Here is a 20,119-nt window from a genome sequence, read left to right as displayed (position 1 = left end):
TGACCATCGCCTGGGATACCATTAATATTCAATCGACAAGATGACCGGACGGCTGACCGCGATGGTTTCCCGCGAGGGCTACGCCAGTATACGGTTGCAGAATGTATGGCCGACGATAATATCAGTCATGTACACCGATGTTGCGTATGAAGGCGATAGTCTGTTGGCGAAGCACATGGATTTATTCACATCTTCATCTTAGAGCGAGGTTGCAATGTGTCAAAGTGCATAACGAAACCATTTCAGAGGGTTAGGGCAGCGGCTACACTACGGTATTTGGGAATATTTTGCTATGTGGGCATCAAGATGAAAGCTTGTATATCCTTCATGTCTAGTCATCGTCAGGTTGTAATTACAGTGTCACTACCGTACAGTTGATCTATATAGTTACAGCGGGTAATAAGCAAGGGTCTATAGATATATACAGCGAGTGTCAAATTGCATGATCGACTTTAATGACCTGTGACCAGTTCTGCATACTTATTCAACAATGGGTCTGTTTTCAATCTATCCGCACCTTCCGCTTCCACTGTCATCAAAACAAAAACATCCCCAGAGGTCTTCTCCTGCGTCAAAATCACGTAAGCGGGAGGATAAGTACCTCCCCCAGCCGTTGCATAAAACGGTTTTCCCCAACCAAAATCTAATTTTGGCCCTTGTAAATCAAATCGACACCAGTTGGTCATTATCACATCTGCTGTCCAAGCAATACGACCAGGAGGTGTGCTGTTTTCGGTAGCTTCAAAAAACGCAATCTTATGGGCAATGGCTTCCGGTGAGAGCTGATGGTTTATAGCGCTTCTAATGTCGAGGGCAACACGAGATGCGGACTCGCAGGTGAGGGATAATAAATCGGAGCGGGAGATGGCAGTACTGAAAAGTGGGTTGAAATTTCCAAAGTATTTTCCACCAATCATGTTTCCTTGAGGAGATCTTTCTCGACCATCAGCGGCCATCATAAGTGCCTCGGTCGGTGACTTGGAACTAGATCTTCCTTCCAACCTCGGCACATGCGCATTTTCGCGCGCACGCGTAATGACACCGCAAAGTAGTGCAGAAAGTGCATCACCCGATGAAATCCACAGATCGGACTTGTGTCCTTTGGAAGAAGCAGAGCGTGAAAGATCATTTTTCAGTCGTTCTACAGCACTTTTGGAGAATCTCCATCTTGAAACCTCTGATGGTGCCAATAAGAATGGAGGCGGTCCGGCTGGCGGTGCAGGAAGAACCATGAATCCTGGAGGAGGGTTAGAGACTGCTGATTTTTGGGTAACATCAGGGAAAAATCGACCGGGAGTACGAGACCAATCCTCTGGAATCTGTGTAAAATCGATGGTTTCGTCTCGAGCAATCTGAGCCCAGAGTTCAAGGAAATCGAGAAAGCCCCGAAGATCAGTGACTTGATGGTGCACCGATGCCGCTACAGCGATGGTTCCGCAGGAAAACTATTTTACCAATAAGCCCACATTCAAGGTTGAGTAGCGATGGTAATTTAAAAGAGCATATACTAGCGCAATTAACATTACCTGAGTTACTTTCACTGCTAACGTGCTTGATCCTGGAGGTAGGAGCACGATATTTCGGGGGCATAAATCTTCACTATCGCCAACATACGGCGTGTCTTTCAGTTCGACCAGGAACGGTGTACCCAACACATTTTCGGCATCCATAGCAATGTAAGCCACGCCCTTTTCATTGGCTCGTACAGTTCCTGCAACGGGCGGATACAACTCGAGTGCTTGGGCAAGAGAGGATTTCAGTTTATCTATTAGGTCCGTAGTGGTGCCAAACAAATGAGACGGTGGGCGGTGGTAAAACCGGTGATTACGGATCTGGACGGGAGGACAGAGATCCAGAGCATGAAGTGCTATTGCTGACGGTGGAGGTGGGCGCTTGTATTTTTTGGTAGGGTAGACTGTGTGAATCTCGACCATTGTGGATTCCAAATCTACGTGAAGTCAGTAGAAACTGAAATGCAAGGACAATCTAAAGAGAAAATCCACGGCCAGTTGCTCTGCCGATTGGATACTTTTGAAGACGACCTGCCGGGTTAAGAGAGCTTTTATAACTCGGATTCATCCGATGTCTGGAGGTGCATTGTGGACAAGCAACTTGCCATTGCTGTGTCAGCACTCAAGTCAGCACAACCCCCGCTGAGTCACGTGCGGCGATCACTTGGTTGTTCATTCCCGCTTGGCTTCGGTGTTATTTTCGACAATGCATACTCTGGCGAGTCATGCATTTGCTTGGGGAACGCCAACGCTACGAGCATTGTCCTAGCTGGAGAATGAGACAGAAAAACGATGATGGCGATTATTAGGGAACCATGCTCCAAGACGCAAGTTGAAACCTACAACTTTTCAGGTGCGCTTGGAAACGTTGACTTGCAAGATTCGATAGAAATCCTCTTTCTTTCTATTGGAGGAATATGGTCTCACTAGTACTTTGAAAATATGATATACATCCGCTATCGTCTGCTGCTTTGGGCTGGGTATGGGCATTGTAAATGGATCGCTCTAAAGCTGAGACGCTACCGCTTTCAGAGGGCCCTCTGCCGCACTTACAATCTGCCGCCTCTATTATTTGCAAAAAAAGTAGACCATGTACAACAAATACGACCAATTCCTCAATTGCAACTACAAGCAGCAGATAACCGAGGCGCGCTGGTAGCATCACACGCAAAACTGGTTCTTAAAGGCAATGGATTTTCGGAACTTGTAAATGAATACATGCGTATGTTTTCGAAATGTATTTCCACCAACCCAAGCTACGGATGCTAAAAAGGTTTGGATAGATGATTTTCTGTATATCGATTCAAGCTGGACTGAAGCTTGCGGTCGTCCAAGTTGTTTGAGTGACAGTATGTTTCGCTCGGGCAATACAATGGTAAGGGTCGTGTCATCTTTCCAACGGACCTCAACGAGCTTCATACTGCTCTGAGGCACAGTGCAACTCTGTACCGTTCTATGTCCTACTGCGTGTCATTCTCTGTTTTGCATATTAGCGTAGTACAACTTGGTGATTCTTTCGCATTGTCTTAATAGAAAATTCCTATTCTGGTTGCTACCAACTCACACTGACGGTAGTGCAGGAGGGTTACCGTTCGGCATCCGTGATTGAAAGTTGTTCTCCAATCAAACCAAGATCTACTCGGCTGACGAAAAACATCCTCAAGTGATCCAGTCTATTTATCTATAACGATCTGTTCGACTACGGTCTGCTGTGACGGTTGCGGTTTCGGGGGGGCCGGGTCCGGGGTCGTGGTAGCCAGGTAGAAATAGCGACCGAGAAGCATTGTGACTTTTCAGGATAAAATTGTTAGCACGATGAACGAGGGCTGATTCCAACTCTACGGACGCGTAAACTTACCACCAACGGCGCACAGGGATATATTCCAGAAGAAACCAACGACTATAATGGAGAGACAAAGGAGGCTATCAGAGACTGGGCTGCCAGTAGCACGAAAAAGCGTAAGCTTACCATCAACGTTGCTTCCAATGGGGGGGATACCTGGCTGTGCATTACGCACTCCCGGAATTGCAAACCTGAATAAGTTGCAATCAATAAGTAGTTTGCGGGATGAGGTCACACAGTCCATCAAACTCTGCTACTTACAGAATGGCGGCGGAAAAGGCAATCACGGGTGGTTCCACTTTCCGTCCACGCATGACAATGTTTAAGGAAATGCTGATAACAAGCAAAGAAAGGATCCAAAGTAGGATGCTAACCATGACCGAGAAGAACTGGAAACATGTGAAAAAATCGTCAGCACTACGGTAACGAAAGAGCCGAACGTTGCTGCAAGTTTCTTACCTGAGTTGTAAAAGTCCTTGATATCTTTGCAGACGCGATAATTTGGGCAGGAGTTCCATCTGCGAGGGTACCAGCACAAGCAAGGTCCGGTGGGAAATCAATTCGGAAACCCTGCGACGAACCCGAGGCCTCCGCCACAATTGGGACGACGGCTACTGTGGCATTTGCGCCGGCGGTGGTGTTGCGGAATACCCCTTCCAGAGTAATCACAGCGGACTCTTGAGTATCGAACGGATAATCATTGACGTCGCCCGTCAGGCCGATGGTTACGTCCTGCCTCTGCATGGCCTTGCCTTTGGCAAAAGTCATACTTGTAACGCCTATAACAGATGGATTATCGATACGCTCCCTATGGTCATCGTGAAATACGTCTCAAGATACCTGGTATGGTAAAGTTCAAATCATACTTTGGTCGCGGACGATCCACAGTAGGATCTTCGCTAAAGTCCCCTATGGAGAGATTGAAACTGTTAATATCTCGAATAGCGGCAAGCATGCCAAAGAGATCATGAGATACGTACCGAGAGCCACAAAATCAAAGCGATAGGTGGCAGTGGCTTTGAGCACGTCGAATGAAGCCAATGTCATGGACGCAAACACGACATTCAGCTAAAATACACAAAGGAAACAAGTCAGCTAGCGTCCGAGCATATGGTATTACCGAGCGTCTAGATGCACTTACCGATCTCAAGTAAACCTCGAAGGGGTCGAAGGCCCCTGTAGCGTTCAAAACCCGTTGGGCCGCCAAGGAGCTCGTCGGGTTGAGGGCAGGAAACCCGCTGCAGGCATCCAAAAGACTGGAAGCCTCCAATTTTCTTTTCCCCTAGACGGATGAGTAAACCATCAGTGTGTCTTGTCTTGGAGTTCTTTCATTTTTTAAGACAATGCAATACCTGCTTGCGATTAGTGACACCCAGAATGGCTACTAGAGCAATCAGGGCCGCGAAAAGGAACGCATAGAAAGCAAGGCGAAAACGCCGATTGCTGAATAGTGTAAACCTCATAGTTGAACCAATGGCGAAGGCAACAGTTATCCCAGTAATGTCACGGCGCTACAGTCAAAAACGGATGGAAAACGAGTACTGGGTGCGCCTTTATAACAAAAAGCATGTCCATTAAATATCGTAAAGCCAAAAAAAAAAAAGTAAATCATGGAGTAGGACGAACAAGAAGCCATGCGCCTTTTCTTGGAGCTTTGCTCAGCTTTCAAATGTTGGAAAGAAGAAATCAAAAACAAAGTGTTTTGAACACCACTATCGCTTAATGCTTTTTGGCTGGGCTGAAACAAAGTTATTGCACGTTATCATAATGAACCATCCCACCAACGTGTGTGTTTGGGGTCCTTTTCCAAACTGCCTGCCCAGTTTGCACACCAAAACGAGAGTTGCCTCGCCGCCGACGTCTCCTTGTCCACCTCTGCGTTTGTCCGTTTGGGCGCAGGAGGCAGTGTTCCGCAGCAACATTTCAACGGCACATGAAAAAGTTTCTTTGGCGCAGCACGAAAAAAAAACTTTTTAACGCGGCAGCTGAGTTTCAAATGAACCCGCTTGGTTTTTCAATTTACCAACTGCAGTTGTCCCATGGGAAGGGAGGATACAAAGGGAGGCTATTTGACCCGGCAATATGGCCGCTTTTTATTCCTTTTTAGCCGCCCTCTCGGCTGGTCGATGACGATGACGATAAAGATTCCATCCGGGATATAAACAAGAACGATTCGGCACTCTTGTAGTAATTGGAGCCCGATATGCTGCAATTAACTATTTACTCTTTCTGTAACGTTTCTGATAGCAAAGCGGTCATTCCCAGCAACATCCCAGCAGCAAAAGCAAGTCCACGACATTCAGAGTCGCATTAGAAACTCAGGCTTTTCACTGTTATGGCTCCCTTTTTCACGGATAATGCGCATTTTTATGGAACATAAAATTTACATAAGCGCAGGAGAGATTTCCAAGGGGCTCTCCGTCTGCTTTTTACAAGTACCTAACCTCCTTACACATATTTATATGGTTCCAAGTATCTCACTCAGTTCCAAGGCGCGCAAGGTCTCGGGAGCAAACTTTCTCGGCCACGTCCCACCAGCGGTCAAATGCTCCTCGGTACATTGTATGCTGTCCTTCGGGCCATTTAATGGTCTTCCTGTTTCCGGCCCACGGTTTAAGATTGCCGAGGGGACCGGCCGAAAAGTGGATAGCATAGGTCTGAGCAACAGTTTCATCAATAGTCCACCATGGAAACCATCGCGATTTGGAGGTTGGGTTTCCCAAGTCTTGCGTGAGAAGTTCCACAGACCCCGGAAGCATTCCGGCCTGATTAGCAAAGGCGATGTTGAGCACGTCCATATCATAAGTTGCAATGCCGTCAGCCTCCATCTTTTCGGCAACTTCTTTAATCTTTGGAAACATGTACGGATTTGGTTGGATGACCAACATTATGGATGTATACTGCTTGTCGCTCAACCAATATGCGCGGGGCATGTAGAGCGGAAAGTCGGGAAGGAAGAAGAGATGGTCCATGTTGCGAACAACTATTGCACTGTGAACAAGACGTGTTAAAGCATATCTGGCAATGACGACAAAAGGAAAACCAAGGAACCTACTCAGAGTCCAGGTAAATAATGCGCTTGTAATCATAAATTTCAAAAACTCGAAGCTTTGTCATGCTCTCGCGATGGTCCCACACATGTCCTTGCCCGTTCGGGGACTTTCTGTTCAGATTCTGTGTCTCTATCATCTCCACAAGACGCGACTTTGCGCCCGCCGCTTGCATCAGCTCGATCGACTTTTTGGTGACTTTCTCAGTGTATATGACAATAAAGTCTATGTTTGGGTGTGGGTTCGTTTCGCGGATAGTTTGGAACAAGGCGAGAGCGGCACACACATGCTGGTCATAGACAGCATACGCCGCATATGCATACGTGTTTGGTGGAATAGTCTGTTTCGGGGACAATTTACTGTTCAAGTGCGCTGGAGCATCACTCAGGCCAGCGGGAGAGTCGCTGGAGAGAATGAAAAGGAGCACAAAAAGTGTTATCAACACAACAATGGCCGTGGACCTGATTCTCCGGTTTGTGCCTGTCAGGTTGAAGGTAAGGGTAGCTGGGTATCAGCATACACAATATAACTCTTAAAGAATGCACATGGCACATACGCAAATCTGAGACTGTCGTTCTTTTCCACTGCATTTTGTTTTGAACGTTTGAACAAAAGGAGAGCTGGACGCGTCGCGAGCGTGTCGCTGCTTGATGCCGTAAGCCACTTGCATTAACCACATTTATTGTGGCATCGTTATAAAGGTAAACAATACAGGACGACTTGCATTGATTGAAGTTATTGCCCTTCCAGCAATCTGATGAGTGCATTTGCCTTGACTATCCCATGCAAGCATTCACTCATCACTCATTTTCTATGTATTTAAATAGGACGAGGGGTAGTTGGGTAGCTGTATTCGGGCTGGTTATTTTCAGACCCCTACTTGTTTTATTGACGATGGTGTTCTGTTTGTACACCCTACCACCGTAGAGGGCTTGCATGCGTAGCCGTAACAAAGTTAGTACCGTTAAAGTGGATTGGCAACCGAGAAGCTGTCGCTTGCATTCTATCTAGTTGAAGCGATTCTCCACTTGGTTGACTTTCAGAGGAGTGAGAGATGAAGATATGCTTTTTCGTTCGAATGATGTGCGGCACGGCGAGACGTCATGTACCGCCTCTGTACAGTTCTTTGTGGTTTGTCATGGGATGTGATATTCTAATCATTCCTATGCAACATGAAATCGTGACCCGTGCATGTTCAGGAAAGCTCACTTACAGGAGCCGGGAACTTAAGCATATTTTCTGCATTCACGCGAGATAGTCTTGCTCTGAGAAGTGTTTATACTCGAGCGCTATATTGTAATAAGCTTAGAAGTGGAGTACATTACCCATCTGTATAAACGCTACACATCGGGTGGAACCCAGTTTATATCAGTGGTAACTAGATATCACACATTGACTGAGATAATTAACGTCAATATATGCAGTCTTATGCTTAAAATTCATACATCATTAAGAAAATTGATCCAGATTAGAATCATATAGATTCTCTACTGTGTAAATGTAGATCTGCAAAAGGAAGTCCGCGTGTGGTGCCTTCGATGTCCCATATCGACAATTACGATGAAGAACATGCACAGGGAGTTCGAGGAACTCAAGCACCCCTCCGTTACCACCCATCAAGTCATCTCAGTTAAAGCATATATTTCTGCTATCCAGAATAGTGGTTTACTGCCTAACGGAGCCATATTTATCTCTAGTTGCACTAATTTGAATGGGAAGTAGGTACAGATGGCTAAATCACCCTCAACGACTAGCGTGTAATCCGTGTCCTTTTCAAACATCTCCTGTCTCTTTGTCTCTAGCTAGCCCCTTAAGACAACTGCGAGAAGCGGGGATATCTTTATTGCTTGCGGCTCTGGAAGCACAAAGTAGTTGCGCGCGCATGAGACCAACAGAGGGTCCGAAACCAACCTCGTAAGAATGTTAGCATAAAATGGGTCATGGCATATCCTGCGAATGCCCTTGTCATGATATCAAATATACGTTTCTAGGACTCTTTCAAACTGGTCGTACTGCCAGCGTCCGGCACAGAAATCAAAAATCGTTTCCGAGACATATTCCTTCACCACCGTTTCTTTTAATTGCAAATCCGATACTCTCGGATGCGGGTGTCGCAAACCTAACGAAAGCAAACTTACTGCATCTCTCGTTGTTGAAGCGATGACAAAATTCAATTCTGCTTCCAGCGCAACGTTTAGATCATGCGCTTGTTGTTTTTTCAAAAACGCTAGTTATACTTGTTGATTTCGGGACATCGATGCCGACTCAGATTGGGTTATGGAAAGTACTCTCTGTTCATAACTTCCCTGATGGACGGGCTCTATCAAATATTCAACCATGAGGTTGACGCACAAAAATTTCGGAAGCACGCAGAATGAAGGACGGAGTATAATGAATACCTTAGTTCACTTTTTTTCTACTTATCCCCCAGAGTCGGACACCCAAGTTTCAGCACCATGATGCAGTTACAACCAATAACTGGATAAAAAGCCTCGAAAACTACAACATATCCCACTTCACAGAAACTGGTACTTATAGTCGGCGGGAGACTCAAAATTGCAAAGGCGAAGAGCGCAGACGCAGAACCGTATAGCGCTACATGGCGGTTTGCTCCCGAAAGCGTCCCGCCGGAGCTTAGTGTGCGCTAATTAGTCTCCCAAGGTATCGGCGTCGTGATGATTAATCAGAGTCCCACCATGTGGTATCTGGCTACCTTACCTGAAACCAGAAAGCCGATCACAACGCAGCCGGAATCGTGCAGACAGCATCCTTGGCAATCATGAATCTCTAATGCACCTTGTGAACAGAGATTATACAAAGAATGGGTATGACGATATTAGTAGCAAGAAAAAGAAGTATGGATCTATACGTGGTATTTCAATATCTTCGTGTGCATGTAAGCGGTGGATTTGCTCGATGTACTGGATATTGCTCTGATATAGCCAACTCGGATCACAGTGAATGATCGGTACGCACTAGTCCGATGTACACTCATTAACATTGGACCATGAGCAGAAGATATCAATACCGAGAGTCGATCATCCTGATGATCCTGAAATCGCCCAATCCATCTATCTATCTTACCCATATTTCTTCATCCCATATTTCCTAGAGACGTCTTTAAATATATATTGTAGATATCTATACCTTCATCTTGAATACAAGCAAAGCTCAACAAACATAATGGTAATGGGCTGCGGAATGGCGAGTTTCAGCTTGTTGAGAGGCGCTCAAGGCGCTTGGCACGTGACTACCATCAGCAACTTATAAGCAGCTGAACGCTTTTCCTCAAAGCACAAAACCTTTCTCTCCGCCAAGAATTTAACACTAGCTTCGTCTGCATTACAGCGCACTATTCGGAAAAAGGATGCCAGTACTCGGAAGCTGCTGCTGCAGCATAGATCTGCGCACTGGGTTTATCATCATTGCGACGATTCTCTTGGTAGGAACGATCGTTTTATCAAGTACAAGTATGCGCAACCTAGGATTGAAATTGCAGCTCTGTTCTGTAGTTGAATGACATCGTTTCTCCGAATGCACTGTTACCCAAATCTTCCAATGCACCCGTACTCAATTCACCTCTAATCAATTCACTGCGCTGGTTCGACATGGCTATGGTGGGGTTAGGACTTTATGGTGCCATCAAGGTAACTGCCTTTGTTATTGTCTTGTGGTGTATTCCAGCCATTTCCTCACGCCGCTATGTTCTCGGTGGTAGAATCGCATTGTTTACGTGAAAGCTTTTGCCATCTACAAGTGGATTAGTGTCGCCCTGTCGCTTTTTGTTTTCATCTTAACTGTGATCGCTCTCACGGCAAGCGCTCCGCTGTTGGAAGAGTTTTGCCGACAACACAACTATGAGAATAATACCGATTGTAATCTCTTGATCAAGGTTGCTTTTGCGGCCTATACGATTGTGGGAGGGCTGTGCTTCGCTGTTTCCGTAAGGACTTGGTGTTTTCAGTTTTTCGCTTCACTGCAGCTAGACCCGGCGTCTCCTTATTGACATTTACCCTGCCTCTAGATCTACTTTGGTCTTTGTATTTGGAGTTACTACCAAGAGCTCCGCGATTACCCAGAAAAGTATGGTGTGACTCCTGTAGGATTTATCTACCTCCCGGTCAATGGTGGTGAGGAAGACGAGGAAAGAAGCCGTCAAGACCCCTTCCTCCTGACACCCAATCCAATCATCGAGGATGAGTTGCCGAGCTATTCAGATGCATCTTTAACTGGATCTTCCTTCTCTGCACAGCAAACCGTCGTTCCCAAGGAAAAACCAAAGAAATAACAGCGATTTATGTTGATTTGACATTCTTATCATTCTTCATCAGTAGCCTATTATATGTTTTTGGCTTAGTCGTAGGATATTGTGTAGTAGTATTCAATGTCAAATAAAGGTGATACGCAGCCAAGAGTTTGGATGAATGATCTGTGGCAATATTCTGGAGGAGTGGGACTGCCTGCTGGCAGCGATTTGCAAGGAGAAAACACTTCCGCTGGCGATTGTAATGATCGTGCGCAGCAGGACGCGTCCTTCAACGCGTCCATCAATTCAGTCCTGACTTTTCATGGTACTTGCTTGCGAAGTTTCAATGTGGAGTGGTGGAGTGACAATGTTTGCAAATCAAGCGTTTTGTTCATGGCGACTCCTGCGCAACGCTACCGGCGTCCTCTTCATATGCTTGCTGTCTCTCAGCTTTCTACTCCTGCCCCGCGATCTGCTGCGCAAACCCATGTTTCTCGGGTCTCCGGAGGTGCATTCCGCTTTAACGAACGAAGAGACTACAGAAGCATCCAGCCGTGCGGATGCAGTGCAACCTGTCAATAGGGATTGTGTCTGGGTTGAGCCAGATGTGGATGCGGCCACTGCTCATATCAAGCCTCTGGCCAAACCAGAGTTCCCACTCCTCGAAGCCTGGCTAAAAGCGGAAACAGGTGTGTTCCCGTCAATGTAGAATTGACACGATACCAATCGCTGCGGTTCATTGTATTGCATCCATCTGACACATTTCTGTGCAGCAAGATATGGTCCTGCTCCTTCCGAGATCCCATCAGTTCTCTTGGATGACTATACATTTAATGGGAGTATTCCTGTAGTTCAGCGGTATTTTGATCAGGTGTGAAATTTGGACATAAGATCCAGCCAACTGCGATATTCGACTACCTTCAGCTAAGATTTTCTTGCCGGAAAGGCCTATCTTGGCAATAAAGCTCTCGTATCAGATTGGACCAAGGAACAAGTGGAACTTTACCGGCAAGGAGTGCGCAAGAAAGTAGCCGGGTTCAACTATCCCAATGAGCCTATTTACGACGTGCTCAACGCCCACGCAGCGGTCGCAGTCAAAGGCAAACGCGGCCTTGTCATAGGCTCAGAGAATCCGTGGCTTGAAGCCTTCTTGCTTGAATATGGCGCGGAACATGTTACCACTCTAGAGTTTGGGTCCATCGACTCAAAACATCCTCAGATTACCACGTTCACACCGAAGCAGTTCTCGCTGGGATTTATTCAGGGTTCAATACGCCCTTTTGACTTTGTCTTCACGTACTCCTCTCTGGAGCACGACGGCTTGGGACGCTACGGCGACAACTTGAATCCATCCGGTGATCTCCAGACGATGGCCAAGATGCTGACAGTTGTCAAACCTGGCGGCTTCATGTTCATTGGCGTTCCATGCTGTTTTGACCGGCTCGATTGGAATGCTCACCGTATTTACGGGCCTTTGCGACTGCCAAAGTTGTTTGCGGGATGGAGAATTCTCGGAGTGTTCCCAAAGGACGCAATGACACGCCCTGTCACCTCAGATGAAATCTTTCAGCCGGTCTGGGCACTGCAGAACACATTCGGTTGTAAGAACGGAGAGGTATCATTGAGTAGCCTTCCTTGGCAATCTGCTGCTAATAGCAGTGTTTCTGTGGTAGGTATTGCAATATTCATTCGCATCGAAATATGACCACTTAGCTCTCTGATAGGATCATAGTCCTGCCATTCCTACGGACGTGACAAACCCTCCGAAGGTGCCCGTGTCAGTCTATCCAGCCGATGCAGATGCGGGAAAAGCAGATCTAGCGATTTCGGAAACATTCAATGTAGTTCACAATTTTACTGGATTAGGCGCCTTAACAGCGGATCGAGTGAAGCATCGGCTTGGCCTCGATCGGATGCTACGCGATTACGAGCAGTCTATGCAAACAGCGCGAGCCAACCCACGGACATCGCGTTGGGTTGTGTTAGTTTGCCGAAGCACATATTGCGGGGGTCTTGGGGATCGAGTGAAAGGAGCGATTACATCCGTATACTACGGTGTATTTACCAACCGGTCGCTCGGTATTGATATAAGTTTCCCGGATGCACTGGAAGATTATCTCATACCGGCAAGCTTCGACTGGAGATTCGACAAGTCTTGGGCTACAGGCCGAAAGACCATTGAAGTCAGTCTGATTGACTTGGTCGACACAACTGCAAACGCCAAGAGTCTTTATGAAAAGCCTGACCCGTGGATTGATGCTGATATTGTGTACCTGCACGCGAATATGGATCTCTTACACCTCATGCTTCAAAACCCATATTGGCGGCCGCTAATTGAGTGGTACTCGCTCCTTACCTTCAACCGCGAAGCCTTGTTGGGAACCGTGATACGTGCGCTATTCGCACCTTCACCACCGCTAAAGCAGATGTTGGAAGCTGTGCGCAGCGATATCGACGGCTACAGATCTGCCATTAAAATCGGTATTCAATTTCGCGCTGGCGGCGGTACGGGGGAGCCAGCGTTTGCGGCTGACGTTGCGGGTCGGATGCCGCTCGACGCCTCCGTATGTTACGTCGCACGCGGAGTGCAGTTTGCGCTTGATCGAGGGCTTCGCAAGAGCGAGGTTATCTTCTTCATAACCGCAGATTCTACACAGGCACAGAAGACTCTGAGCCGATCACTCACATCCCTTGGATACAAGTCGTTCGCAATTGCTGGTTAGTTTGGCTGTCCTCTTTGTACAGATATTCAGTGGACATAAGGCAGCGGACCCCGATCATACTGCTTTGGGCTCGGGTTGATATTACGAATGCCACTCGGATTGCACTACAAAAGCTTCGATCAACGTCCGCTGCCTTTTGTCTTCCGAGTGTATCTAATTGCACCATTTCTGACACGGTTGCCTATCACTGCAGGTCCGATAACTCACATAGACAAGACGCCGCAGCTGGACGTGAACGCGCACAAACGAACACACTGGCGCGCTTATCTCGACTGGCTTGTCCAGTTGGATATGGACTACCACGTCGTCTCAAGATCAGGATTTGGGGAAACTGCACTCTTTACAACGCTTAGACCGAGTGCAAGAGTATTTAGGGGTGGCCCTGATCAGATTTGTACAGTATTGGACGGTAGCGACCAGTCCAAGTGGCCGGTGGTAGGTAATTGGACAGAAGTTGGCTATGGCTAAGATTGGGCTTGTTAGAAGAGAAATTAAATTAGATATATTGATTTTCATGTATTTAAAACTGGTTTTGCAGTTAACAGGACTTTGGCGCAAGGCCTTGCTAACCACCATATGGACGTTAACGTTCCGTGGTTCCATAGTTTTTTCCAAGAAGCGATTTGAACTGCTTCCACGGAGAAGAATGTTATTGGTTTTGAGTACAGCTTTCGATGCTGCCTTAGGCTTAACGCTCCGACGTCATTGTTCCATTTGAATTTGACCAGTCTATTATCTTAACAAGCTCAGGAATTGTGGTTATCCGTGCCAAAGTAGCGTTGGTTTAGGCAAGTAACGCCATCAATCGTTCGCAAATGTGGTCTCGCGACATTCGGAACTTGGCTCTTTCATCTTGACAGTTGCGGGTGAAGATCAGTCACATAGTTGTTCCTTTCTGGGAAAAGCAGACAGATAGTATAGCCCATGAGCTGATGGACAATATTTTGGTCAATATTGCGCCGGAGAGAGAGATGATCTGGCTGCGAAGATGTCAAAGCAAAACCAGCTTCAGCTCGTGGCTCTTCCCAGCAACATGCTGAACCTTGAAGCAAGCACGCCGACCAATAAAGCTTTTGTAAAAGAACCTGATTCCCTGCAAAGAGAAAGACTGGACTCAAACTTGATTACGGCAGGGCAAGTATTGTAGCGCATCGTTGTACCAAGGTATCGACATTGGAAAGAGCATACGACATGTCGTGGAGAAAGTTCTCGCCTCTCCTTTCTCATGACAGCATTCCAATTCCTACAGACACCAGTCGTATGAGTAGCAATGTAGAGGGAGTCAAGCATGGATTAACAGCACACTGGTGGATGCTCTCTAAGCAATGTTTCAAGCATCTCTCGGAGGAAGGGACCGATCTGTACAGATGTACTATCACTAGTATGAAAGGCCAACAGAAGCGGTTGACGCCTCTTATGTCCGCGCCTTTGGCTAGGTCATCATAAACGAAAGCCCATCTCCCTCCTTGCTTCTCTTGGTTGGTTTCTAAAGATAGACGGTGAGGTGGAAAAGTTGCGAATGTGGATAGTGTCGCATAGAGGATCCATACACTTGAGTTTCACATATGTAAGGAAAAGTACCCACACATCGAGCACGGTAGTCGTTCCAACATGTGCTAGCGTAAGCCTAACAGAACGCGTTCTCCAGGACGACATGTCTTCTTGACGCGTCAATATCCAATACTATGCACCAGGTGAACGAAGGGCCCGTCCGCCGACTTCGATCTCGTAGTATATGCATTGCAGCAGCTATAGTCACCTGCGCTCTGGTGCTCTTCTTTGGTCTCAATCTTCACCCGTCTACACCGCGACGCCTGCGATCGTTCTCCTTTGGTTCTTCTCAAGGGGCTATTGCTGAGGAAGCTCTTGATTGCTTCAAACAGGAGGTAGATATAAGCGACTGGAGCAAGTCTCAGAAATGCTGGAACGATGTTAGAAGGTGAGATCATGTATTCCGAGTACCTGACGGGCTACAGCATTGAGTTCTTGCATCTTTTTTATAGAAAGGCTGTATTAAGCACGCTGGAAATGTTGGAGGAGCTTCCGCTTGGGCATCCGGCAGTAAAGCGCTTTCAAGACCAAAAGCCAGGCTACAGTGTTCTCGATCTTCTTCCTGTAACGTACCAATGCGACGCCAACCAGCTTAAACGGTACGGTGATCCAGATTGATCTTATTTGACATTAAATATTCATTCGCATGAATACGATAGCATTGGTGAAGATGGGGACGGTGGGAAATGGATGTGCACAGAGCTGCTGGATATTGGCAAGGACGACTGTCACATCTTTTCGCTAGGATCCAACGGGAACTTCCATGTACGCGGCTTGTCTTAACTTGCCATCTGACGCGCCGGTCTCACTTCAGGGCAGTTTGAAGAGTCGATATCCAAGCTGACGAAAGGAAAGTGCAAAATACATACTTTTGATTGCACCGGCAAGTGGTCGAATAGGGTGACCAGCTTCCATTCCTGGTATAGGCATGTGGATTGTTTTGAGGTCGAGCTTTTAGGTGCTGATTAGACCTTGGTTTGCATTCTAGGTGTATCGGCGATAAAGATGAGGTGATTGACGGGCGGACTTACAAGCGGCTCTCCACTATAGCCAAGGAATTGCGAATATCGCACATATCGCTCCTAAAGATGGATATTGAGGGGTAGGTGATTTGCTAGAACACGTTTCGCAATCAAACAGGGCAATTGATTTCTTTTTTTTTTTTTGGCAGGTTTGAATGGCCGGTTTTTGAGAGCTTAAAAGCTGAGACAGAGTCATTCCTTCCAAAGCAAATCCTGGTTGAAGTTCACACCGGGGAGCCTGGACAAGTGCCTACAAAAGGAACGTGGCTGCATAGCGTGATAGCGCTGATGAAGGATCTTGACACGATGGGATATCGAGTGGCAGCACAGGAGCGGAACCCATTGTGTCCAACCTGTAGCGAATATGTTCTGATACGAGAATAACCAATGAATTTTCGTGACCATGTCAAATGCATTTATTATGAGCGAAATCTAAACATAGAGTAAAACACCATCTTCAAAACTCGGCAACCCATCATTTTGCACTAATCCAATGACGATCGCTCTTAACATCCAGGCTTGTTAGGGTACTTGTAAACAATGGCCTTGGTAAACCAGATGGCATTGTTGCTGTAATCATCGCAGCGGTAACCAAGGTCCCTGTTTCCGTTACAGAACTGGGCGCAATGGCCGGAACGAGTGCCTTGCCACTTGTAGGAATGGAATTGGCCAGAGAGGGATCCCGTGTTGGTGAGGGACTTGTGTTGGCCAGCATAGTTGTCCTGAGTGTAGACGTCAAGCTGGAAGCCCAGGGCGGGGGTAGCAAGGAGGCCAACAACAGCGGCAATCGCGGGAATCTTCATTGTAAAGCTGAGTGGGACATTGTAAGCTGTGTGTACTGTTGGGATATTTGATGATGGGGCTCTTTACCTACTTGGATGTCGATGAGGTTGATGCAGAAAGCTTGCTAAAACTGGTGGAGTCCTCCACATGGGCTCCTTTTATAGACCAGACTGTTGAGCTTTGGACATGCGCCCGCCAAGACTATTGTCCTTTTTTTTGGCGGCAAGAGAGCGGCGCATCTGCCGTTCAGCTGCGTGGGCGACCCGCAGCCCTTTCAGATTACCGATTTCGCCAAAAACCAGCTGAAGCTACACGTGTGGGGCAGTGAAGAACAGCAACCAAAAGGACATTTTCGCAACCAGAAGGACATTTCGTTCATCGCTTGTTATTTCCACGGTGTGATTTCTACTTTTTTGCTGCCGCTTGTGTCTTGGTAAGCGACTCAGCCAAAGTAGATCCTGACAAGTAAGCAGCACGAAACTAATGGTAGATGTAACTAACACGTTCAGATTTCTTCAAAAATTGACTGCTTTCACGGCGAGCAGCAAAAGTAGGAAAGCAGTGATGGTCCGATTAATCCCGGGGCTGTCGACGGCGACTTGTCAGAACCAACGACATGAGTGAACGTATGACTACGTGGAATATGAATGAATGAACATAGAGACAGCCGTGCTTGCAACTCGAGAATGCACCAGAGGGGGGAAGACATGTTGGTTAGTTTGCATTAGAAGAATCTTTTGAAACCATGTAAATGCAAGTGGCATGCCCACATCTTTACGGAATAGGCTTCTGAACATCCTGCGGGCATACATGCCCGCAAACCTTGTTGGGTATGACGATGCTGGATATGGTGGCGAAAATCCCGATTTAACTGGACGCTTGAAAGTAACGTCCTTGCACATGCACATCCTTCGCGGGCAGCTTGGGTTCCTAGCTGACCTACCTGACTCGGACGAGGTGCTCGAAGGGATCATCATGCGCTACGTATGTCAGTGGCCGACTCAAGCTTCTGCTATCAGGCATTCCTCATTGGAGCGCTACGTTGTCACAGCGCGGCCATCACCTCCTTGTCAAACAAACACACTTGCTTCTCTTCCTTTCAAAGCTCAGTGCAGGATACCAGAATTGGCAATGAATAGTGGCTGGATACTTAGGCTCTTCGAATTGCCCATCCAGTCTCGGAGGAAATCTTTCCAATGTAAACAAGAGACTTTCATCGAGAGTCCCAATCATTTCTCCACACCCTCGTCCCATGCAGTATTGTGATGTTCCAGAAAAGGCACTGCTGGATTTCCTACATAGGACTTGTCGATGTGGGACGGAAGGCACTCGCACTGATTTCTATTATCGTTCCTTACCTTTCCTGTCCGTATTTGATGCCTCCGTCTTTGTGGGGAATTGACATGATGCAGCCATCAAGGAATTTTGTAGTACAGATAGTACAGCTCCAGTGAGGTTTGCTTTACTCACCGCACTGCCCTCATTTGCATTTTTATGGATAACGCTTTCACCGTAGGTTCGAATTTGATGATGTTTTCTTTGCCAACAGTATATACTAGCTGACTTACTGATGTCAACCTCTGGCCACTTTGTCTGAACTCGCATACGAAATATCGCCAGTTTATTGTCCACCGGGGACATTGGACATTCTTCATAAATCAGAAATCAGGGGAGGTCCTCCAAACAAGATCCTAACTTAAAACAATATACATTCAAAGCAGCATGGATGTACGGTTCTTGGCTTTTGCTAACAGTACACAAAGGGTATATAATGAAGATCTGTGAACGTTTGTATCCATGATAAAACAGCATCCCGGATAGCGTCAAGGTCATCAAACTCCTAGGAGACCATCGGGTGTTGAGCATCAAACCCTGCTACATCAGCCATCAATCTGGAAATGGGTACATACCAGAAACAATTGTCCCTTGCGGATATGTAATTTCATACACAAGCTCCAGGTCCAGGTCGCTGGCAGGCTGCACATCCGTGAGCGTCCATTCAATAAGCCCTTTATCCTTATGAGCCACGTCCATATCTTTAGAGGCCTCCCCATTCACAGGTTTTACTATGGTGACTTTGATCTTTTCGTCCTCGCTAATGGGTACTTGATCCGAAACACGCAAGGTGGCTGCTACACGTTTGGTATTTTTGACATTGAGGCGCTGAGTATGGCGCAAAGTAACGTTTTTGCTGAAAACACCGGCGGTCTGGCGAGATTTTGTCACCGGTTTGTACGTGATACGAATGGCATGGTCGACGCTATATGATACGGAGAGAGACCGTCACGATTGAACATATGTAAGATTACATTACTGCAAGACAAAAAAACGATGGCCCTTACCCTAGAGAACACTCAAAGTCCTCTTCGGGTGCAACATTCTTGAGAGATGATTTCGCAACAAAGTTCCCGTCAACAAAAATGTTGGCGGGCCCCGGAAGTAATGCGTACTCCGATGTGTTGCGCAGCTTCGCTTTGAGATAGGCTGCAGGAGAAAGTTTTGGAACAGCCGCGTACTCGAATGCAGGCACCAACTTGAGGAGGGCGACTTTTAATCCAAAGAGGCCGAATACGTGAGAATCACCGTATGAATTGTCTTGCGCAACACGAAAGTGTACCTACCAGTTACCGTATGTGGGACGTTATCGCTGGGAATATTGGCTTTCGTTTGGATATGAAAGGATGCGGACACCAACCCAGAAGTTGCTTGGGCCACCTGGTGTATCATCTGCGCTGGGGCAGCTAATGTCTGGACATCTTGATCTTCATAATCGATCATATCATCGCTCCGAGAGGCTTTTGCAGCCGCACCGAATCCGGCAGCAGTCGAACCGAACAATGACCCACCACCTGGTGCCCCTCCAAAAGCACCCACCATCGGAGCGGGAGCTGATGCCATGGGCGGCGGAGCACCAAAGGCTGAGCCCCGCGCCATAAGACTCCGAACGGTTGGTCTCACTACTGGCATCCGAAAAGTACTAATGGTCCAAGGATTCGCAAACTCTGGGCAGTCTCCGGCTGATGTCGGCATGGCCGTTGACAGCGACATTTCCACGTTGGTCCAATCCTCCCCTGTAGCTTGGCGTACTTCTGCCTTGTAGGTTAAGCTAAGTTTCTTATCTGTTGTGGAGACCCGTATATCGTATGATGGCGACCAGGAAGCCTTGAGAATGACTGATCCGTGGCCAGAAAGTGTTAATAATAAAATCGACGAAGAAACGTAAAATTACCGACACCGCTTACCGTAGGACAGCCAAATGTTTATCTCGACATCTGCCTCAGCATCAAGGACGAGTTTCAGTTGCACCTTTGCTTTTGTCTGCATGCCACCGGCTTCCAGGATGTTCTTCCTTAAATCCTCCCCAGTGCGTTGGACTTTGTTTATTCGTCG

The 20,119-nt window shown here is 47.0% G+C and overlaps 8 protein-coding genes across 10 annotated transcripts; 3 read left to right on the top strand and 5 right to left on the bottom strand.

Moving 5' to 3' along the window:
• Positions 1-259: 259 nt before the first annotated feature.
• SPPG_08197 lies at positions 260-2,103 on the bottom strand. Of its 2 annotated transcripts, XM_016756357.1 has the most exons (3): positions 1,527-2,103; positions 481-1,445; positions 260-411 (listed from the first exon to the last, which is right to left on the bottom strand). In XM_016756357.1, the coding sequence occupies exons 1-3, from the start codon at positions 1,932-1,934 to the stop codon at positions 342-344; spliced, it is 1,443 nt and encodes a 480-aa protein (XP_016604655.1). In that variant the 5' UTR covers positions 1,935-2,103; the 3' UTR covers positions 260-341. The 2 variants fall into 2 exon arrangements, with proteins under 2 accessions (XP_016604655.1, XP_016604654.1); XM_016756356.1 differs by having other exon boundaries at positions 260-1,445.
• A 585-nt stretch (positions 2,104-2,688) lies between these two features.
• SPPG_08196 (uncharacterized protein) lies at positions 2,689-5,176 on the bottom strand. The gene is made up of 9 exons (XM_016756355.1): positions 4,707-5,176; positions 4,496-4,636; positions 4,335-4,422; positions 4,195-4,263; positions 3,814-4,133; positions 3,616-3,743; positions 3,481-3,545; positions 3,370-3,411; positions 2,689-3,300 (listed from the first exon to the last, which is right to left on the bottom strand). Exons 1-9 carry the CDS (start codon positions 4,815-4,817, stop codon positions 3,185-3,187), a joined length of 1,080 nt encoding a protein of 359 aa, XP_016604653.1. The 5' UTR covers positions 4,818-5,176; the 3' UTR covers positions 2,689-3,184.
• A 506-nt stretch (positions 5,177-5,682) lies between these two features.
• Positions 5,683-6,998, bottom strand: SPPG_08195 (uncharacterized protein). The gene is made up of 3 exons (XM_016756354.1): positions 6,961-6,998; positions 6,410-6,884; positions 5,683-6,345 (listed from the first exon to the last, which is right to left on the bottom strand). The coding sequence occupies exons 1-3, from the start codon at positions 6,992-6,994 to the stop codon at positions 5,832-5,834; spliced, it is 1,023 nt and encodes a 340-aa protein (XP_016604652.1). The 5' UTR covers positions 6,995-6,998; the 3' UTR covers positions 5,683-5,831.
• Positions 6,999-9,715: 2,717 nt separating this feature from the next.
• On the top strand, positions 9,716-10,824 carry SPPG_08194 (uncharacterized protein). Its single transcript, XM_016756353.1, has 4 exons — positions 9,716-9,846; positions 9,917-10,051; positions 10,123-10,347; positions 10,429-10,824. Exons 1-4 carry the CDS (start codon positions 9,772-9,774, stop codon positions 10,690-10,692), a joined length of 699 nt encoding a protein of 232 aa, XP_016604651.1. The 5' UTR covers positions 9,716-9,771; the 3' UTR covers positions 10,693-10,824.
• Positions 10,825-10,957: 133 nt separating this feature from the next.
• Positions 10,958-13,974, top strand: SPPG_08193 (uncharacterized protein). Its single transcript, XM_016756352.1, has 5 exons — positions 10,958-11,339; positions 11,424-11,521; positions 11,597-12,319; positions 12,375-13,368; positions 13,567-13,974. The coding sequence occupies exons 1-5, from the start codon at positions 10,973-10,975 to the stop codon at positions 13,839-13,841; spliced, it is 2,457 nt and encodes an 818-aa protein (XP_016604650.1). The 5' UTR covers positions 10,958-10,972; the 3' UTR covers positions 13,842-13,974.
• A 1,065-nt stretch (positions 13,975-15,039) lies between these two features.
• Positions 15,040-16,464, top strand: SPPG_08192 (uncharacterized protein). The gene is made up of 6 exons (XM_016756351.1): positions 15,040-15,312; positions 15,377-15,523; positions 15,584-15,689; positions 15,744-15,844; positions 15,913-16,026; positions 16,096-16,464. The coding sequence occupies exons 1-6, from the start codon at positions 15,059-15,061 to the stop codon at positions 16,328-16,330; spliced, it is 957 nt and encodes a 318-aa protein (XP_016604649.1). The 5' UTR covers positions 15,040-15,058; the 3' UTR covers positions 16,331-16,464.
• SPPG_08191 lies at positions 16,339-17,108 on the bottom strand. Of its 2 annotated transcripts, none has more exons than XM_016756350.1 (2): positions 16,817-17,108; positions 16,339-16,756 (listed from the first exon to the last, which is right to left on the bottom strand). In XM_016756350.1, the coding sequence occupies exons 1-2, from the start codon at positions 16,876-16,878 to the stop codon at positions 16,453-16,455; spliced, it is 366 nt and encodes a 121-aa protein (XP_016604648.1). In that variant the 5' UTR covers positions 16,879-17,108; the 3' UTR covers positions 16,339-16,452. The 2 variants fall into 2 exon arrangements, with proteins under 2 accessions (XP_016604648.1, XP_016604647.1); XM_016756349.1 differs by having other exon boundaries at positions 16,821-17,108.
• Positions 17,109-18,328: 1,220 nt separating this feature from the next.
• SPPG_08190 (uncharacterized protein) lies at positions 18,329-20,114 on the bottom strand. Its single transcript, XM_016756348.1, has 5 exons — positions 19,972-20,114; positions 19,351-19,902; positions 19,072-19,276; positions 18,640-18,989; positions 18,329-18,569 (listed from the first exon to the last, which is right to left on the bottom strand). The coding sequence occupies exons 1-5, from the start codon at positions 20,051-20,053 to the stop codon at positions 18,562-18,564; spliced, it is 1,197 nt and encodes a 398-aa protein (XP_016604646.1). The 5' UTR covers positions 20,054-20,114; the 3' UTR covers positions 18,329-18,561.
• Positions 20,115-20,119: the final 5 nt, after the last annotated feature.

Source organism: Spizellomyces punctatus, assembly GCF_000182565.1.
Source record: "Spizellomyces punctatus DAOM BR117 chromosome Unknown supercont1.19, whole genome shotgun sequence".
NCBI lineage: Eukaryota > Fungi > Chytridiomycota > Chytridiomycetes > Spizellomycetales > Spizellomycetaceae > Spizellomyces > Spizellomyces punctatus.
Note: the sequence above shows the minus strand (reverse complement) of the source record. Positions and strands in the feature narration are given on the sequence as shown.

What these genes read in the sequence shown, in the direction of transcription:
- SPPG_08190 (XM_016756348.1), bottom strand. Translation starts at nt 20,053, where the DNA reads ATGCAGACAAAAGCAAAGGTGCAACTGAAACTCGTCCTTGATGCTGAG. An exon ending in AAACATTTGGCTGTCCTACG is followed by an intron (nt 19,903 to 19,971) that starts GTAAGCGGTGTC and finishes GCCACGGATCAG; the next exon opens with TCATTCTCAAGGCTTCCTGG. An exon ending in GACTTTGAGTGTTCTCTAGG is followed by an intron (nt 18,990 to 19,071) that starts GTAAGGGCCATC and finishes CGTATCATATAG; the next exon opens with CGTCGACCATGCCATTCGTA.
- SPPG_08197 (XM_016756357.1), bottom strand. Translation starts at nt 1,934, where the DNA reads ATGGTCGAGATTCACACAGTCTACCCTACCAAAAAATACAAGCGCCCA. An exon ending in TAGCAGTGAAAGTAACTCAG is followed by an intron (nt 1,446 to 1,526) that starts GTAATGTTAATT and finishes TTGGTAAAATAG; the next exon opens with TTTTCCTGCGGAACCATCGC. An exon ending in ACAGACCCATTGTTGAATAA is followed by an intron (nt 412 to 480) that starts GTATGCAGAACT and finishes ATATATCTATAG; the next exon opens with ACCCTTGCTTATTACCCGCT.
- SPPG_08196 (XM_016756355.1), bottom strand. Translation starts at nt 4,817, where the DNA reads ATGAGGTTTACACTATTCAGCAATCGGCGTTTTCGCCTTGCTTTCTAT. An exon ending in CTTTGATTTTGTGGCTCTCG is followed by an intron (nt 4,264 to 4,334) that starts GTACGTATCTCA and finishes ATCTCTCCATAG; the next exon opens with GGGACTTTAGCGAAGATCCT. An exon ending in GCCTTTTCCGCCGCCATTCT is followed by an intron (nt 3,546 to 3,615) that starts GTAAGTAGCAGA and finishes CAACTTATTCAG; the next exon opens with GTTTGCAATTCCGGGAGTGC.
- SPPG_08195 (XM_016756354.1), bottom strand. Translation starts at nt 6,994, where the DNA reads ATGCAGTGGAAAAGAACGACAGTCTCAGATTTGC. An exon ending in AACGACAGTCTCAGATTTGC is followed by an intron (nt 6,885 to 6,960) that starts GTATGTGCCATG and finishes TCAACCTGACAG; the next exon opens with GCACAAACCGGAGAATCAGG. An exon ending in ATTATTTACCTGGACTCTGA is followed by an intron (nt 6,346 to 6,409) that starts GTAGGTTCCTTG and finishes TCTTGTTCACAG; the next exon opens with TGCAATAGTTGTTCGCAACA.
- SPPG_08191 (XM_016756350.1), bottom strand. Translation starts at nt 16,878, where the DNA reads ATGTGGAGGACTCCACCAGTTTTAGCAAGCTTTCTGCATCAACCTCAT. An exon ending in CCTCATCGACATCCAAGTAG is followed by an intron (nt 16,757 to 16,816) that starts GTAAAGAGCCCC and finishes TGTCCCACTCAG; the next exon opens with CTTTACAATGAAGATTCCCG.
- SPPG_08192 (XM_016756351.1), top strand. Translation starts at nt 15,059, where the DNA reads ATGCACCAGGTGAACGAAGGGCCCGTCCGCCGACTTCGATCTCGTAGT. An exon ending in TGCTGGAACGATGTTAGAAG is followed by an intron (nt 15,313 to 15,376) that starts GTGAGATCATGT and finishes TCTTTTTTATAG; the next exon opens with AAAGGCTGTATTAAGCACGC. An exon ending in GATCCAACGGGAACTTCCAT is followed by an intron (nt 15,690 to 15,743) that starts GTACGCGGCTTG and finishes ACTTCAGGGCAG; the next exon opens with TTTGAAGAGTCGATATCCAA.
- SPPG_08194 (XM_016756353.1), top strand. Translation starts at nt 9,772, where the DNA reads ATGCCAGTACTCGGAAGCTGCTGCTGCAGCATAGATCTGCGCACTGGG. An exon ending in TCATTGCGACGATTCTCTTG is followed by an intron (nt 9,847 to 9,916) that starts GTAGGAACGATC and finishes TCTGTTCTGTAG; the next exon opens with TTGAATGACATCGTTTCTCC. An exon ending in GACTTTATGGTGCCATCAAG is followed by an intron (nt 10,052 to 10,122) that starts GTAACTGCCTTT and finishes TCTCGGTGGTAG; the next exon opens with AATCGCATTGTTTACGTGAA.
- SPPG_08193 (XM_016756352.1), top strand. Translation starts at nt 10,973, where the DNA reads ATGGTACTTGCTTGCGAAGTTTCAATGTGGAGTGGTGGAGTGACAATG. An exon ending in CTGGCTAAAAGCGGAAACAG is followed by an intron (nt 11,340 to 11,423) that starts GTGTGTTCCCGT and finishes ATTTCTGTGCAG; the next exon opens with CAAGATATGGTCCTGCTCCT. An exon ending in TTCAGCGGTATTTTGATCAG is followed by an intron (nt 11,522 to 11,596) that starts GTGTGAAATTTG and finishes CTTGCCGGAAAG; the next exon opens with GCCTATCTTGGCAATAAAGC.